This window comes from Dasypus novemcinctus, chromosome 27 (assembly GCF_030445035.2).
Source record: "Dasypus novemcinctus isolate mDasNov1 chromosome 27, mDasNov1.1.hap2, whole genome shotgun sequence".
NCBI lineage: Eukaryota > Metazoa > Chordata > Mammalia > Cingulata > Dasypodidae > Dasypus > Dasypus novemcinctus.
In genome coordinates, this window is record NC_080699.1 from 10982714 (window position 1) to 11000375 (window position 17662).

General features: G+C 36.9%; 1 protein-coding gene across 1 annotated transcript; it reads right to left on the reverse strand.

Moving 5' to 3' along the window:
* Positions 1–3418: 3418 nt before the first annotated feature.
* On the reverse strand, positions 3419–13509 carry LOC101425305 (caspase-13-like). Its single transcript, XM_012523223.2, has 5 exons — positions 13330–13509; positions 12398–12518; positions 10617–10760; positions 8628–8734; positions 3419–3517 (listed from the first exon to the last, which is right to left on the reverse strand). The coding sequence occupies exons 1-5, from the start codon at positions 13507–13509 to the stop codon at positions 3419–3421; spliced, it is 651 nt and encodes a 216-aa protein (XP_012378677.2).
* Positions 13510–17662: the final 4153 nt, after the last annotated feature.

Sequence of the window (17662 nt, forward strand, 5' to 3'; positions counted from 1 at the left end):
TGGCAATGGACAGAGTTGAAGGCGTACTTAATGTTGGAGTTTTGATGTTGGAATTTGATGCTGAAATCTTAAACTGGAGCCCCAGGGAAAGAGACAGAGCCATTCACCTGATAGTCTACAGCTGACCTTGGGAGGAAACAGAGGAGCTGAACCCAGAGGAACCCAGGAAGCCTGAACCCTCACAGACATCAGCAGTCATCTTGCTCCAACACATGAAAAGAGACTTTGGTGAGGGAAGTAACTTATGCTTTATGGCCTGATATCTGTAAGCTTCCAACCCAAATAAATACCATTTATAAAAACCAACCAGTTTCTGGTATTTTGCATCAGCACCCCTTTGGCTGACTAATACACTGAATAACTGGCAAACTATCTTCCACAGCGGCTGCACCATTTTACATTCCCACCAAAAGGGAATGAGTGTTCATTCCTATTTCTCCACATCCTCTTCAACACTTGTAGTTTTCTGTATTTTTAATAGTAGGCATTATAATGGGTATAAAATGGTCTCTCATTATGGTTCTGATTTGCATTTCCCTAATAGCTAATGATGTTGATCATGTGCTTTTTTGGCCAATTGTATATTTTCTTTGGAGAAATGTCTAGTCAAGTCTTTTGCCCATTTTTCAGTTTGTGTTTTTGTTGCTGAGTTTTAAGATTTCTTTATATATTCTGGATATTAAAATATATATATGTGGTTTCCAAATATTTTCTCTCATAAAGTAGGTTGTCCTCTCACTTTCATGATAAAACCCTTTGATGTGCAAAAGTTTTTAATTTTGATGAGGTGCCATTTATCTGTTTTTTCCTTTTGTTGCTTTGTGCTTTGGGTGTAGTCTGAGAAACTATTGTAAAGTCTTAAAGTTGCTTCTATATGTTTTCTTCTAAGAGTTTTATAGTGCTGATTCCTATATTTAGGTCTTTGAACCATTTTGAGTTGATTTTGCATATGGTGTGAGGTAAGGGTACACCTTTCTTTTGCATATGGGAATCCAGTTCTCCCAGCACCATTTGTGGAAGAGACTATTCTTTTCCAATTGAGTGGAGTTAGCACCCTTGTCAAAATATAGTTGTCCATACAATAATGCAAGGTGATGGTGGTGAGAGATGTATAAGAGTCTTGTATGATGATATGGATGTTTCTTTTATAAATTCACAAATTTCACTATACACTTATTATTTATGTATGCTTATGTATGAATTATATATTTTAATAAAATTTTATTTAAAAATTCAAATGGCCATAAATTCAAGTGTTGATTTCTGAACTCTATTCTATTCTATTGTTCTCTATGTCTGTCTTGTGCCAGTACCATGCTGTATTGATTACTTTGACTTTGAAGTAACTTTTAAGTTTGGGAAGTGTGAGAGTCTTCCAACTTCATTCTTCTTTTTTCCAGATGGCTTTGCCTATTCAGGATCATTTACTCTTCCTTATGAGTTTGAAGATTAGCTTTTCTATCTCTGCAAAGGAGGCTGTTGAAATTTTCATTGGAATAACATTGAATCTGTAAATTACTTTGGGTAGAATTGACATCTTAACAATATTTAATCTTCCAATCCATGAACATGGAATGTCCTGTCATTTATTTAGATCTTCTTTGACTTCTTTTAACACTGTTTTGTTGTAATAGAAACACTACTGATTTTTGTGCATTGGTCTTGTACCCTGCTACTTTGCTGAATCTGTTTATTCATAGTTCTAGTAGCTTGGATGTGGATTTCTCAGGATTTTCTGCATATAGGATTATGTCTTCAAACAGGGAACATTTTCTTTCTTTTCAATTTGGATATCTTATTTCATTCTCTTCCACAATTGTTTTACCTTCAACTTCACTTTTGAAGGATATTTTTGCTGGATTTGTATTCTTGGCTGTCAATATAATGTGTAATTTTTCTCTGGAATTACAAAAAAAAAAACACTTTTTTTCAGCAACATGATTATACTGTGCCTTGCTGTGGATTTATATGGGTTTTCCCCTCTTGGGTTCCATACACTTTCTTGATTCTATGTGTTACAGATTTTACCCATTTTGAAAACTAATGCTGGTCATTCCTGGAATATTTTGTGCCTCTAATTTCCTTCTAGGTTTCAATTACATGTACAATTGTTAGATCACTTCTTATTGTTCTACAAGTCACTGAGATTCAGCATCTGTTTTTTGTGTGGTGTTTTGTTTTGTTTTGTTTTTGTTTTTCTCCTCCTCTATTCTTTACTTTGGACAGTTTCTATAGCTAAAATTATCTGTTCTCTTATTGTTTTTGTTATTATTGCAGTTTCTAAAATGCAGTTAAGTTCAATGACTTTAATTTCTGATACTATGTTTTTCAGTTCTATAAGTTCAACTTGGATCTTTATTTATACATTTCATTCTATGTTCTTTACTTTCTTTGTAGTATTAAGTGTATTTTTAACATTCTTTTAAAGTCTTTGCTAATTTTATCATATCTTACTCTACTTATTGGTCTTTCATATTTAATGACTTTTAAAATATGTGGCAATTTTGATAGGTTGTCAGACATTGTAAATTGTATATTTTGTGCATTTGTACTTAAGTAATTTTACTGAAAGAGTGTTAAAGCTTCTTTTTGGGAGTCTCTTATAAAATTTTTTGTGACTCTCTTTCATTTTTACGAGATTTGTTTTTAAGTGTTATTGGGGCAGATATCGAGTAGCTTTTATTCTAGAACTATTTTACCAACACTTTTAAAGCATACCCTCTAGCATCTCTGCTGATTGTCCTGAGTGTTCACTGGGCCTCTCCACTTATCATGTACCAGTGCTGTGGGAGGTCTATTAATTGTTGACCACAGATGTCCCAAGTAGTAATTGTTTTCCTGGGTTCTGGTTATTTCATGCTCTGAATGTGCAGGTTGATATTCAACCAAAAACTCAGATATTTGGTGTTCTTTTCTGCATATCTTCCTCCCCTCTGGAATTTAGCCCTTCACATTTTAGCCACCTCATGAAGTGTGATTGCTGTTTCCTGAACTCAGTGAGATTGTCATATTCTCCTTGAATTACCCCTTCCTACACTGAATCACAGACATTTTGGAATGTCATAAAATTGCGGTAATTGTACACTTCACCTTATTTGTTTCCCTTTTCTCAGAACAAGGAGTCTAGGAACTGCCTATTGCCCAAAATGTGAAAACTTGTTTCAAATATTTTGCTTCATTTTTGAGTGAGTTATTTATAGCAGAAAGGCAAGACCAGTACCCATTACTAGCTTATGGACAAAAGCCAAAATTTTACCTTTGTTTTTAATAGATATTAATATAGTGTAAGTGTAAAAAATAAACAATAAATAATAAACACAAAATATTGTGTAGGTCATTCAGGAAAAACGAATCACTTCAGTCATCACTCAAGTCAATTTCCTGATTTGCTAGCATCATCTGTATATACTTACTAATTCTAATTTCCTGGGAAGAGATAAAAAGGTCTAGGCAATGACGGTCTTTCAATGGTGGGTATCTGAGGTTTAACACCTGGATTTTCAAATGATCGTTGAACCTGGAAATGGAAAAAAAAAAAAAAAGTTTTGGTTTCTACCAATTTCCAGAAACAGAACCCATTGCTCCATGGGCCAATATGATGATGATTGGAATTGAGGATATTTGCTGAGTTGTGAAGGAACAAGAGCTTTAACAACTCTGAAAGGGACCAAACCATTAATTATGTTGACAACTCCCCACCAACATCCATAGCTAGAAACCCTGTCAGTGTCTAAAGTTTACCTTCAAATAAATTCCCCCTGAAACCAAGACCACATCAATCTCAATTATCCATAATTTGCACAATAATCTGCATGTGTTTTTTTTTCCCCCCAATCAGTCTGGTTAGTACTTTGTCTATTTTGTTAATCTTCTAAAAGAAAGAGTTTTTGGTTCCATTTATTTTCTCTCTGGTCTTTACATTTTTCTTTTTATTATTTCCATTCTGACCTTTTATTTTCTTTTTTGCATATGCTGATATTCATGTACTCTTCTTTTTCTAGGTTCTTAGGGCAGAAGATGTGTTAACTGATTTAGGACTTTTCTTGTCATATAGTACTATAACTTAAGTTTTCACCTAAGTTCTGCTTTAATAGCATATCACAATTTTTTATTTGTTGTGCCTTAATTTCATTCAATTACTATCTTATATCCATTTTATTTTATTTTTTTTTTAAGATTTATTTATTTCTCTCCCTTCCCCCCACCCCACCCCCACCCCAGTTGTCTGTTCTCTATGTCTATTTGCTGTGTCTTGTTTCTTTGTCTGCTTCTGTTATTGTCAGCAACATGGGAATCTGTGTCTCTTTTCTTGTTGCATCATCTTGTTGTGTCAGCTCTACGTATGGGTGGCGCCATTCCTGGGCAGGCTGCACTTACTTTCGTGCTGGGCAGCTCTCCTTACGGGGCTCACTCCTTGCACATGGGACTCCCCTACGCGGGGACACCCCTGCGTGGCAGGGCACTCCTTGCACGCATCAGCACTGCGCATGGGCCAGCTCCACACGGGTCAAGGAGGGCCGGGGTTTGAATCGCGGACCTCCCATGTGGTAGACGGACGCCCTAACCACTGGGTCAAGTCTGCTGTCTTATATCCATTTTAAAGACTCCTTTGGCCCATGTATTATTAAAAGTGTATTTAATCCTACTATTAATCCTATTAATTATTATCAATCTTATCGTTGATTTCTACTTTAATTTCATTTACTTAGGGAACATATTTTGTATGTTTCAAATCTTTCAAATTTATTGATACTTGTTCTAGATACTGTTCTAGATTGTGTTTTATTTTGGTAAATGTTCCATATGCATTTAAAAAGAATGTTTATTCCTCTGCTATTGGTTGGAGTGTTCTATACATGTTAATTGGACCATGTTGTTTAATTGTATTGCTCTTGTCTTCTTTATCTTCTTTGACTTTTTGTACACTTGTTCTATCAGTTACTGAGGGTATTGAAATATATTTCTTCAGCTGTGGATTTGTCTATTTTTCACTGCAGCTTTAACCATTTTTGCTTCATATATGTATATTTAAGTTCTGTTATTAAGTGCACGGGTGGTTAAAATTTTATGTCCTGATAAACTGACCCCTTGTCCACATAGCATTACCTTTTCAATCCTTGCTAATATTCCCTGCTATGAAATCTGCTTTGTCTGAATCAAATAAACCTTTCCAGCTTATTAGTGTTAATATGTTAGTATGTTAGTAACTTTGTCCATTATTTTACCTTTTAACCTATTTGTTTTCTCATAATTAAAATTTCTTGTAGACAAGATAGCTATATCTTCTTTTTTATGCAATCTCACAATCTCTATTGATTGCTTAAACCATTTGTATTTAATGTGATTATTGATAACTGTAGGTTTTAATATCTTTTTTTTAACTTGTCCTACCAGTTCCTGGTTCCCTCTTTCTGTTTTTTCTGCATTCTTTTGGATTATTATTTTGATTTTGTTTTGTGTCCTTTGTTGGCTTATTAGCTCTAATTCCTTACTTTTATCTTTTAGGGGTTAAATTAGGGGCTTAGCGTATACAAATGTAACTTATCATGGTCTAACTTCAATTGTTATTATACCACTTTATCTATAGAGCACAGATCTTAAAATTATCAAATTCCATTTCACATCTCTCAGAATTTGTCCTGTTTTTGTCATACATTTTACTTTTACATATGTTATAAAGCCAACACTATATCATAATTATATTTGTTTAAGCAGCCTATGTTCTTTGAGAGTATTAAATAAAAAGAAAAATGTGTATTTATCTATGAAATTACTATTGTCATTGCTGTCATTGCTTTTTGTAGATCTGCATTTCCATATAGTATCATTTTCTTTATGTCTGATGGACTTCCTTTAACATATCTTACAATGCAAGTCTGTTGATGATAGAAAGTTTCAGTTTTCATATGCCTGAGAAAGTCTATTTCACCGTTGTTTTTGAAAAATATTTTTCTGATTTTCTTGACATAGAAATTTAAATTGATCTTTTTTTATCTTTGACTACTGTTTTATCATGTACTGTTTCTGATGATGAATCTTCTGTCATTCTTAACTTTATTTCCTGTATGTGTTTTTGTGCTCTGCTTTAAAATTTTTCCTTACTCAAAGTTTTAAAGCGAATATATTAAGATTGCTGTAATGTTTTTCACTTATTTTAATAGTTGAGGTTTGTTGATGTTCTCGAATTTGTGGGTTTTAAAGTTTTCTTTAGATTTGAAAAATTGAAAAATTTGAGCCATTAGTTCCTTAAATATCATTTTGTGTCTACTTTCACAACTCCACTTATACATATCATAGGTGTCTTAAGTTTGTTCCACAGTTCAACAATGCCTTTTTAATTTGTTGTTGTGTTCCTCTTTGCCCTCCATGTTTCATCTCATATAGTTTCTTCAAACTTCTTTGCTATGTTTTTCTTATACATATCTAATCTGCCATTAATTCTTTTTTTTTTTTTTAGTAGAGACATTAAAGAACTTTTTAGATGACAGCAATAATCAAGGTTTACAGTGTACACTTCCCTGCCCCGCCCACCCCCCACTCCCCTCAACCTCCATCCCAAGATAGCTCCCTTGTCTGTTTACTGGTTGTTTTTGCTCTTTTTTTTTTTCTCATTGTCTGCTTCTTGTTTGTCTTCTTTTTTTTTTTTTTTATTGACTTTGTAATAATATTACATTAAAAATATATATGTGAGGTCCCATTCAGCCCCACCCCCCACCCCCCCTCTAATTAATTCTATCTAGTGTATTTTTCATCTCATAAATTCTACATTTCATATCTCAAAATCCAATTTAGTCTTTTATAACTTCTGTGAGTCTCGTTAACTATTTGAACATACGGAATACTGCTACAATAACTATTTATTGTCCTTGTTTGCTAATCTTAGCATCTGTTGTGATTGACTGATAATTCTTCACAATACGGATTCTATTTTCCTATTTTTATTTTCCTACTTCTAGATGCTACCTGTTTCAAATTTCACCTTTTAAGTGCTGGATCTTTTTATAGTCATATATGTCCTTGGGCCTTGGTCTTGGATGAAGTAAGTAGTTTGGAACCTGTCTGATCCTTTTGGGTCTTGCTTTTAAAATTTGTTAGGAAGGATCAGAGTAGTTTTTATTGCACAGATTTTTCTTCCTTACAACTGAGGTAAGACCTAAGTGCTCTCCCAGTGAATTATGAGATTTTATAATTTGGTTCTATTTCTGAACCTGTAGGAACAACACTGATTCTTTCCTCTGATCCTTTCGGGTAGTTATTTCCCCTGGCTCCTGTAGTTCACCCCCATGCTGAACTGTGCTCTGGTAGATACTCAGGCAGACCCTCTGAAGATCTCTAGAGTTCTTTCTCTTTGCTGCTCTCTTCTCTTGGTGTTCTGTCCTATGAACTCTAGCCAGCTTTTCTGCTGGGACTCTCAGTTCTGGCTCCTCAAGTCTGGAATTCCACCGCCAGGTTCTATCTTCTTGCTGCCTCCTGTGCTGTCGCCTGGACGTTTCCTGAAGACAGTGAGCTGAGGCAATTGCAGAGCTCACCCTTGTCTCTTTACCAGCTCCCAGGGGGCAGTGCCCTTCATTACTTGATGCCCAGTGTCTTGAAAATCATTGCTTCATTAATTTTTTTCTGGGGTTCGATGTTGTTGTTTGTTTATTTCAGACAGGAGTGTAAATCCAGTTCCTCTTATGCCATCCTGACTGGCATCAAAAGTTTCTGATCTGTACAGTTTAATTACAACTTCTCACTTCAGGATTTATGTATGGGAAACCTTAACTGTGGAGATTCTTTCATTTAATCCTCATAAAGATCAAATTTTCTTAGTTTTCTGAGATTCCAACCCTAATTTCTTATTCTTTAAGACTTTGACTCAGATTATTTTTCACTCATCCCTTATCTCTTCCATTGATCAATAAACATTTTTATGCCAGTCAAAAGCACTCACACAAATTTCACTCTTCTTCCAAGCTTTCATTTTCTGATGGCCACATATAACATAAGACTTCCAAACTTTTTTTAAGGAGGTACTGGGGATTGAACCCAGGACCTCACACATGCAAGGCAGGTGCTCAACCACTGAGCTAAACTTGCTCCCTCCTTATTAGAGCTCACAGGAGGCTGTTATTTTTCCCTAGAAATTTGAAATTACATATTTTAGCATGATGTGATTTTTATTATCTCTGTTTTCTATAAAATAATAGCTATGGAAGCAGCATCTGTGTTTACTATATTTACTGTTTTATCTGCATTATGTATCCTCAGTTCTAGTGTATACAGGAACACAGTAAACATTATAAAGGAAATGAGTTTTGCACCCAAACATCTTTCCATAATTGAATACTTAAGTAAATCATGTTCCATAGCAAATGTTATTTTTCTCTACATTCTTCTGTATTCTCTCTTTATAATTCTTTATCTCCCCAAATTTTAATATTTGGCATACAGAACTTCAGCATGTGCTATGTGCTTTTGGTTATTAGAGCTTAATACCATCACTCTGGAAATAATTTTGAAAGTAAGGTTCACCACAGTGTGAATAATATCCTATCGTTTGTGTAAAATTTGCAGGTGGGTTATCCATATATATTTTTTTGTTTGTGTATATAAAGACATATGTGAAAGAGATAATATGAAGTTACCATTGAAAATATTTCTAGCAGGGAACAACACCAAGAATATTTTCGGAAATAATACATGAGCCGTGTGACGAAGATAGAACCCTTTGTACTGCTCCAGGAAACATTATCTGTGAATAAAGGAAAAGATAAATCTTAAGCTATACAACCTGCATCTTTCAAAACATCATGGATTTTAAATATCTTTGGGCAGATTTAAACAAGTAGAAAAATAGAGTCAGATTCCTGTGTGTGTACAAAGATTAATAGGGTAGACACAGATTGAACAATAAAAGACATCATGTAAGGGGTACACAGGTGAGGAGCACAGGGTTCTAGTACCAAAGTTCTATAGTTCAGAATATAAAACTCTCACGTTTAAATTAAACTGTATTTCTAGCAAAGGTTCTCTGTCTTAATCTTGAAAACTTGGCTGAGATAGAACAACTAAAAAGTAATGGAGGAGTTAATCACTCCAGATCCATCTGACTCAGAAGATGCTTCTAGATTACATCATGGATACCCTTTTCAGATTATAGGGAGGCAGCAGTTAACCCTGAGGATGTAAATCCCAGATCAGTCAAGGACAAAACTGTTTTTTCTAAGGGGGCAATGCTCTGTTTTCACAATAGCCCTTTCCTGACAGTGTCATAAAGCTCTAAATAATGTAACCTCTGCAATTTCTTTGTTGGTTTAACCAAGAGAGAGTAAAATTCAGAGTCAAATTGACTTGAATTCATACCTGTTAAAATACTCCTTGTGTTTACTCAGGAAATTTATATGATTTTTGTGAGCTTCAGTTTCCTTATCTATGGGAATGAGATAATAGTGTTTACCTGCTAGAGGGTGCTGCACTGGGTGGACTGTGGATGAGTGTGGGCTGTGGTGTGGACCATTGACCATGAGGTGCAGCGGTGCTCAGAGATGTATTCACCAAATGCAAAGAATGTCTCATGATGATGGAGGAGGTTGTTGTTATGGGGGGAGGGGTGGGGTGAGGGGCGTAGGGGGTATATGGGGACCTCATTTTTTTATTATTTATTTATTTATTATTAAAAAAATAAATAAAGACAAAAAAAAAAGGATGGATATAAGACATGTTAAATTACACCAAAAATATATAGGGGCTGATAGGCTAAAATGTAAATTATAATGTAAAACATAAGATAACTAAAAATTTAGAAAATTATATAGTCTAAAATATAAACCACAATGTAAACCCAAATGTTACCTTGTTTGAAAGCTATTGTCTCAATATCTGTACATCAGTTTCAGTAAATATAGTATGAATATGTAAAAAAAAAATGAATTTATATGAAGAATTGAGATATTGTTGTCTTGCTTCCCATTTCTAACCTCAAGGGAAAGTTTTGTTTGGTGTTTTAGAAATTCTGTCTGCCTTTGCCCAGGTCATGTACACTATGCCTTCGTGAATTCTTGTCTCTCTGCCATGCTATCTCTTTTCCTAAATTATAGTACCTTAAGTATGATGACTTTCTTTCTGAATCAATCCTTTAAGACTCTTTGTTACTCCTTGGTTGTAATCCCACTTTGCCTGGTGCTACTAAATGTTTGATAATTTAAAAAACAGCAACAACAACAAAAAAACAGTATTTCATACTCAAGATTTCTCATTTTCCAAATTAGAAAATACATTTTTTTGAAAAGGAGGTCATGTCTTCCTTTTCTTTAAAAAAATCCTCATCAGTAAAAACGATGCTCTTCTGCATAGCAGATTCACTAAATGCTCCTGTTGGCCTACAGACTGGTCACTTGATAAGAGGGAATGGGAGACTAGCCTCTGGGTAAATGATGACATAGAAAGAGGCAGGGCCACCCCAAAGTAGCTGTAAAAGAAGGCTGCCAAAGCCCAGATGGGTTTTCCACCCATTTAAAAAGCCCAACAACCCCAAGACTTTTTTAGTCTGTTTTCTGTCTTAAAACCCTGGGACCAATTATGCAGGGAGGGAGCCTCATCCCTACAATTCTGACTGATGAGTGAAAGACACGTACAAGAAGTGGAAGAGCAGAAGGCAACGAAGTCCTTCTCCAGGTGGGCCTTGTGGATACCGTCATCCATCAGGTTCTCTGGTGACCATGAAGAGCTGTGCGCTGAGGCTGCTGGGGAGCCAGTGACCCACACTGCTCCAGAGTTTTCTGTAGAGGCATCATCCAGTTATTCACTGATGTGCCCATTTTAGCAATCTGTGCCAACTATTCCCCAAATAAGAACACACTTTTATGAAGAAGTTCCAGTTAATTTCACACACGCATACACACAAAATAGGCATAACCCAGCTGTATCACCACTCACATTAATGAGATGCCAAGGAATTTCTGGAACTGGTGCTCACTGATGAGGGCAGTACTGGTGCTAAAAACTACCATTGATTACTTCTATGTAAAGTGAGCAGTATTTGGTTTAGGGATAATAAAATAACAGCAATACCAATAAGAAGATTGTGGCTGACATTAAAATATATAGTTTGTATTTATACACGCATAAATATGTCTTTATATATGCATGTACATATGCACGTATTACATATTAAATATCACATCCGTATGTGTGTATTTGTATAAGGTGTGTTGTATATATTTAATTTCTGGGAAGCGGACTTGGCTCAATGGATAGGGCATCCGCCTACCACATGGGAGGTCTGTGGTTCAAACCCAGGACCTCCTTGACCCATGTGGAGCTGGCCCACATGCAGTGCTGATGCACGCAAAGAGTGCTGTGCCACGCAGGGGTGTCCCCACACATAAGGAGTGCGCCCTGTAAGGAGAGCTGCCCAGTGTGAAAGAAAGTCCAGCCTGCCAAGGAGTGGTGCGCACACATGGAGAGCTGACACAACAGGATGACACAACAAAAAGAGACATATATTCCCGTGTCGCTGACAAGAATAGAGGTGGACACAAAAGAACACATAGCAAATCGTCACAGAGAGCAGACAACTGGGTGGGGAAAGAGAGAAAAATACATACAAAAAATTAAATAAATCTTAAAAAAAAAAAAAAAGATTTAATTTCCAAGTCCAGATGGTGGTACAAAACCAAAGAAGGAAATACCTGCTTTCTTCTACAATAGACAAGAGATCCTAAACCAAATGTCATATCATTTCTTCACCCATTCCTGATTCTTCCTTCTCTAAGCCATTCCCCAATTGGTATAATTCCATTTAAGTTTGAAGTCAGAAATTTTTTACTGTATGTAAATAAAGGTATAATTTATATACAGTAAAATTCACAATTTTTTGTGTACAGTTTAACAAATTTTGATAAATATATATAGCCATGTAACCTCCTCTATAATCAATATATCTACTCCTCAGCTCTAGCCCCTGAACCATAGATGTGATTTTGTTCTAATACTTTGGCCTTTTTCCAAATGCCATAAGAATGGAATCATATAGTGTGTAACCTTTTGGGTTTGACTTCTTTCACTTACTTGGCATGGTATTGAGTTTTGATCCCTCACTGTCATGTGAAACACTTTTCAGGTCAGAGCTCATAAAATTTTGATCAACAAATGTTGAAATTACAGCTATTTCTTACTACAATTTTAATAACTCTCCTTAAAGATAATTTAGAGTTAACATTAACATCCTCACCACTTGCTTTGTTTCACTGAGAGTGGATGGCATAAACAATCAAGTTGCATATCAATTTCACTATTGCCACCCCAAGTGCCCTTTCCAAAGAAATCTATTTGGTATGTTTGCACTAAAGTGAAGCTCTAGGCCTGCACAGCTCACACCTCCCTCCCTGACCTCTGGACCTCCGTCAGAACTCACCACCTCTGCATGCGTGGAGGATGATGACCTTGGATTTGTCTTTTAGATAGGGACACTGTTGGTTGTTGAATACCTGGAAGATGGTGTCGTAAGGCAAGACATCTGGATTTTCTTCTCTATCCTTTATTCATTCATCTTGTGCTGGCTACATTTTATTTGTCATCCCTGGATATATTCCAAGCTCTTCTCGCCCCTGTTTTATGGTTCTAGGGACCACATTGCTTGGACTCTTGGCACCCAGCTTCCAGGTATATTTGACTAATTGGAGGCACTTGTAGTAGACTGGAGAAGGTCAGAGAATAAGAAGAGAAAGGAGTTAAAATACCCTGCTCCTCCATACACTCCCATACCCAGTGTTGCCACAGTTTTGGCTGTGTCTCTCCATTATCACACTGCCTTCTGGATGAATCTCTTCTCCAGCCTTCACCATGTTCTGATACAAAGGAAGGATAAATAGATAGATAGATAGATAGATAGATAGATAGATAGATAGATAGATAGATAGATAGATAGACAGAAAGATAGAGATAGAGAGATAGACAGACTTGAACACATATGAATGTATGTGTGTATATATATGAATGTGTATATATGTGTGTATGCAAATATTTGTGTGTGCATATATTTCTTTCTGGGTATGTATAATTATGATAAATATAAACAGTCATGTAACTGCTAATCAACCACATCTGAGCACTTTCTGTATTTCAGACCCTGTAAAATGCCAGGCATTTTACATACAGTCTTTCTCTTGCTCAAATATATACACATAGCTCAAAGAGGTGTGGGTGAGGAAGGATGACAGCTTTAACATTTTCATTTTGAAGATGAGGAAAAGTGAAATGAACGGCTCCAAGTTACAAAGCTGGTACCCTGAGAGAAGTCGGTGGACAAGTAGGTCTGTCTGCACCACATGAGGCAGGGCCTCTTACCCTGGCTCTGAGTTTCTGTTGCACATCCATGCCGTACCCCAGACGCTCCAGCAGACTCTGCATCCCTATGATGTCGTGGTCAGCCCCACTGCGCCTTGGGAGGTGGTCACACTCTGTGTTACAGATGAGGGGGGCCTGGTGAGTGCAGCCCACCTTCTCCTGAATTGGATAACTCTTCATAACAAAGGCAAGTTAGATGCATCGTGTTTTTCCTCACACAATCACAGCATAGTCAGATTCAACTCAAGGATGGTGAATAAGAATAGATATGGGATATTTATTAACGATCTCATGGGGTAGACTAGAAGACTCTCTCTCCTCTGTTCCACTTTAGTCAAACATTATCTAACATTCAGGATCAATTTTAAACTTCTGAACGCTAAAGACATTGCCCACCTACATCAGCCTACCTTGATCACAACCAAAACATAACGCCTCTATAGCATTATTTTATAGCATCAATTTATCATTTTTATAAAATGCCTTGTAGCATTATTGCATGTCAAATTTCCCTCCTAGAATGAAAATAGCTACCTACAACTATATTTTAACCCTCACTGAGATTCGAGACATTACTTGAGAAAAGTGACTTTCACTCTCAGGGCCTTTGTATATTTTATGTCCAGGAATTGTTCCTGCTTTGCTGTCTCCCCCATTCCACTCATTGGTCATATCACCTTTTCAGCCATGTGTTTATGTTGTTCCAGGAATTCTTTACGTGGACAAAGCTTAAATGTATCTACGGCTTCTGCTGATGCTGGCTCTGCTGCTCTAGCAAGAGATCTTGGAGAGCTGCAAGAATATGACATAAGAAGAGCTGTGACATCTGCTGTGCTGGATTTCTCATTGGGCACCATCCCATTTATCAACATAGAAACCATCACAGAAAAGGACATTAGTTCTCATGGAAGATAGAAAAACTTAGACAGAAGGCATCTTAATTACCGTCTAATATCTTGTTACATGTAGACAGGCAAGATAAGAGAGCTCTTTAGCAGGGAAAGCTATCCAACTTTTATATCTATCGCATATGCAACAATGCACTCATACAACTGTGGCAAGAGTTCTAATGAGACTCTACTGACCTCCCTCAATTCTGGGAAATTCTTTAAGACTCTCCCTTAAATCTAGCTCTTCATTCATTAGGATTCCCTGTTTAGTCCTTGACAACAACTAGCACAAGAAGTGACTTTGTTTTGAAGAAGTATTTCCCTCTTTTCTTAGCCAACATACATGAACATTTGACTCCTGTTTCTTCAATATGTTTATATTTAAAAATGTGGGTGTCTCAACTCATCGTGGGAAGAGAGGCCTTTCTTGTTGTTGTTGTTGTTGTTGCTGTTGCTTTCCCTTCCTTATACAGTTGTGGAATAGTTGTGGTGACTCACTGGGTGACAGAACTGGGGCCTGCCATCCTGGTCGGGGAAGCTGTTCTTGTTGAGAACCCATAGCTCAGAGGCCAGTCTCCAGGAGCAAGTGAATTTGGGATGGTCAGGAGGGTGGGTTCAGGCTGCAGAATCGGTGACAATCATTTCTAAGAGTCTTTAATCCTCTTCTAAGGAAATGATAGGCCCTAAAAGAGCTCCCCAAGAAGGACAAACGCTGAGCAGAAGAACCAGTTAAGCTGTAGTTACAATAAACCTAGAGTGGAGTAGAGAAGTTATCATTCAGAATTAACAGTGTGCTTGATGCAGAGTCACAAAAACAGGATTGCCATAGACCTCTAGTTTAGCAGTTTAATATCAGTGGATAGAAAAGCTTGCTCATTCAAAAATCTCCACAGCTTAAATTAGGATGGATTTAGGAAGCAGGCTTGAATCCTGGTCTACCACCTATTAGCGAGGCAAACTTTGACAGGCTACTTATTGCTTCTCTGCTTCATTTTCCTCAAATGAGAGTGAGGATAAAAATTTTACCTTCCTCATTGGATTTTTATAAGGATGCAATGAGTAAGATATATGGGAAGTACTTAGAACAGTGCCTGCAGATATCAAGTTTCATATAAATGTTAACAGCATCATTATTATCACCTGCTACGATAAACACAATGAGGACTTAGGAAACAAAACAGCAATGTTCCCACACACACACTACTCATCCCTAGATGAGCAGTTTAGTGCCATTGTCCTAAAGTGGCATGCTTCTGTGCCTGTCTCTCCCTGTCCTTCTTCCAGATTCTAGGCTCCTCAGGGGCACGACTGTCATATCACTCGTTTGTATAACCCTAATACCTAGCATTGGGCAGACATATAGAAAATACTCAATACTGGTTTTTGATGATGGGATTGAATGCTAGAAGTTCAGCGGTATCACAGTAGGCTCAAATCACTGTTAAGGATTCTCTGGTTAATTCTTGTCCTTGATAATAAGTATGATGAGAAACAATTTTGCTCCTCAGTCCCATTAGCCACATTTCAAGTACTCAGTAGATTCATGTGACTATTGGCTACCACTTTAGAGAACGTGGATGTAGAACATGACCATCACTGCAGAAAGTTCAACTGGACAGAGTGCTGGGCCAGAGGTTAAGTGGCTTGTCCAAATTTACAGAGCCAGGAAAGACTAGAACTGAAGAGGGGAAAAGGTGGGAAGGACCTACTCTTGTGGTAGTTTTCTTGAAAAAAAACAAAAGAGGCAGGCTCTGTTTCCAGCCTTCTGGGCATCTAAAATTCAAGTGTCTGTTAAGCATCCCCAGATTACCTATGTTTCTCATGCCCCCAATTCTGCCTTTACAGAAGAATCCAGGGTTCTGGAATGCTCTAAAATAGAAAGTAAAAAGCCCGGAGGAAGTACATGCATGATGAAAGTTCTCTCTGCTTCCTGCCTAGTCACAATCTTGGGAGAACTTTTCTTATTAAACAACCATCTGGTGAACTCCAAAAACTGGAAACAAAAATGTGACTAAGACAGAGTTCATATCTTCATGGAAATTATAATACTTGTATGGAGAAAGAAATTTAAATGAATTATTTCCTCTTCTAAGTCTCCTTGGCTTGTTCCTCCTCTTCCCTCTTGAACCTCTTCGATTTTGATCTTTGAGACACAATCCTTCATCTTCTTCTCTTCTTCATATCCCAGATTCTCTATTCTCAATGTTTTAATCAACATCTTTATAAAAAGAATCCTAAATTTAAAGCTTCAGCCCAAAACTCTCTCTTGAATTCTAGAACATATTTCCAACTGCTCATGAATTCATTTGATTTCTGCAAACTCATGTCCAATAGGAAACTTACACTCAATAACTCCTCATCTCTCCCACCTAACCATGCTCCACCCACAATTTTCCCAATTTCAATTGATGGCAACTCCAACCTTAAAAAGGATCAGGTCAAAGTCTTTATAGCTATCCTCATGCTTAACTACTCTATTTCTCTTATAACCAACATCCAGGTCATCAGCAAATCCTGAAGGCTTTACCATCAAAATATCTAGAATTTTATCCTTTACCACACCCTGGTCTAAGCCATTTCCATCTTTCACCTGGATTTTGGCATTAAGTTTCCTAATAGGTTGTCCTACAGCAACACTAACATATTTCCCTCTCCATTTGTTTATTTACAGCACAGCAACCTCCACAAGCATTTCCAAATATGTTAGATTATACCTCTCCTATGCTCAAAACCTCCAAATGACATACCATTTCATTCAGAGTAAACCCCCAAACTCTCACACTGGCCTACAAGTTCAATCCTTAACCTGAACTTCATTTGCCCTCTTTTTCTCCTGCTCTCATGCTCATTCCACTCTAGCCACACTGGTTTCTTTGCCTTTCCTTGAACAATTCAGGTAAGCTCTTACTTAAGGTCTTTGTTCTAACTGCTCCTTCTGCCTGGAAAACAATTATCCTGCTTATCTGCATGACTAACTTGGTTACTTTCTTCAGATCACTGAACTCTCTGTTGATTAGCCAAACCACAGGGCTCCCATCTCTCAGTGAATCTCTTTGAAGACCCCATATACCTTAGTCTAGTGTTTTTTAATGCAAAGAGCCTGCAAAAATAAAATAAAAAAGACCAGTCTACATGTCTCAGGAATAATCTTTAGACACCCATCAGACAATTTAGAGGTCCCTTCTCTGTGAAGAGACTTGTCATATAAGAGGTTTATTGGCCCCACAATTAATTTTTCTGTCTGGACAATTATATTGGCAATGACATTGAATACAACCTCCCAAAGGCTTCTCATCACACCAAGGAAGTCTCTGCTAAACTTGGTCTTCATTTTATCCTCCTCTTTCCATTCTCACTCAGCAGCACTGCACGTTTTTCTGTGTTTCCTGAATATCCCATGCCTGCTGCTGTGGTGAGAACTTGGTACTTGCTGTGTTCTTGGC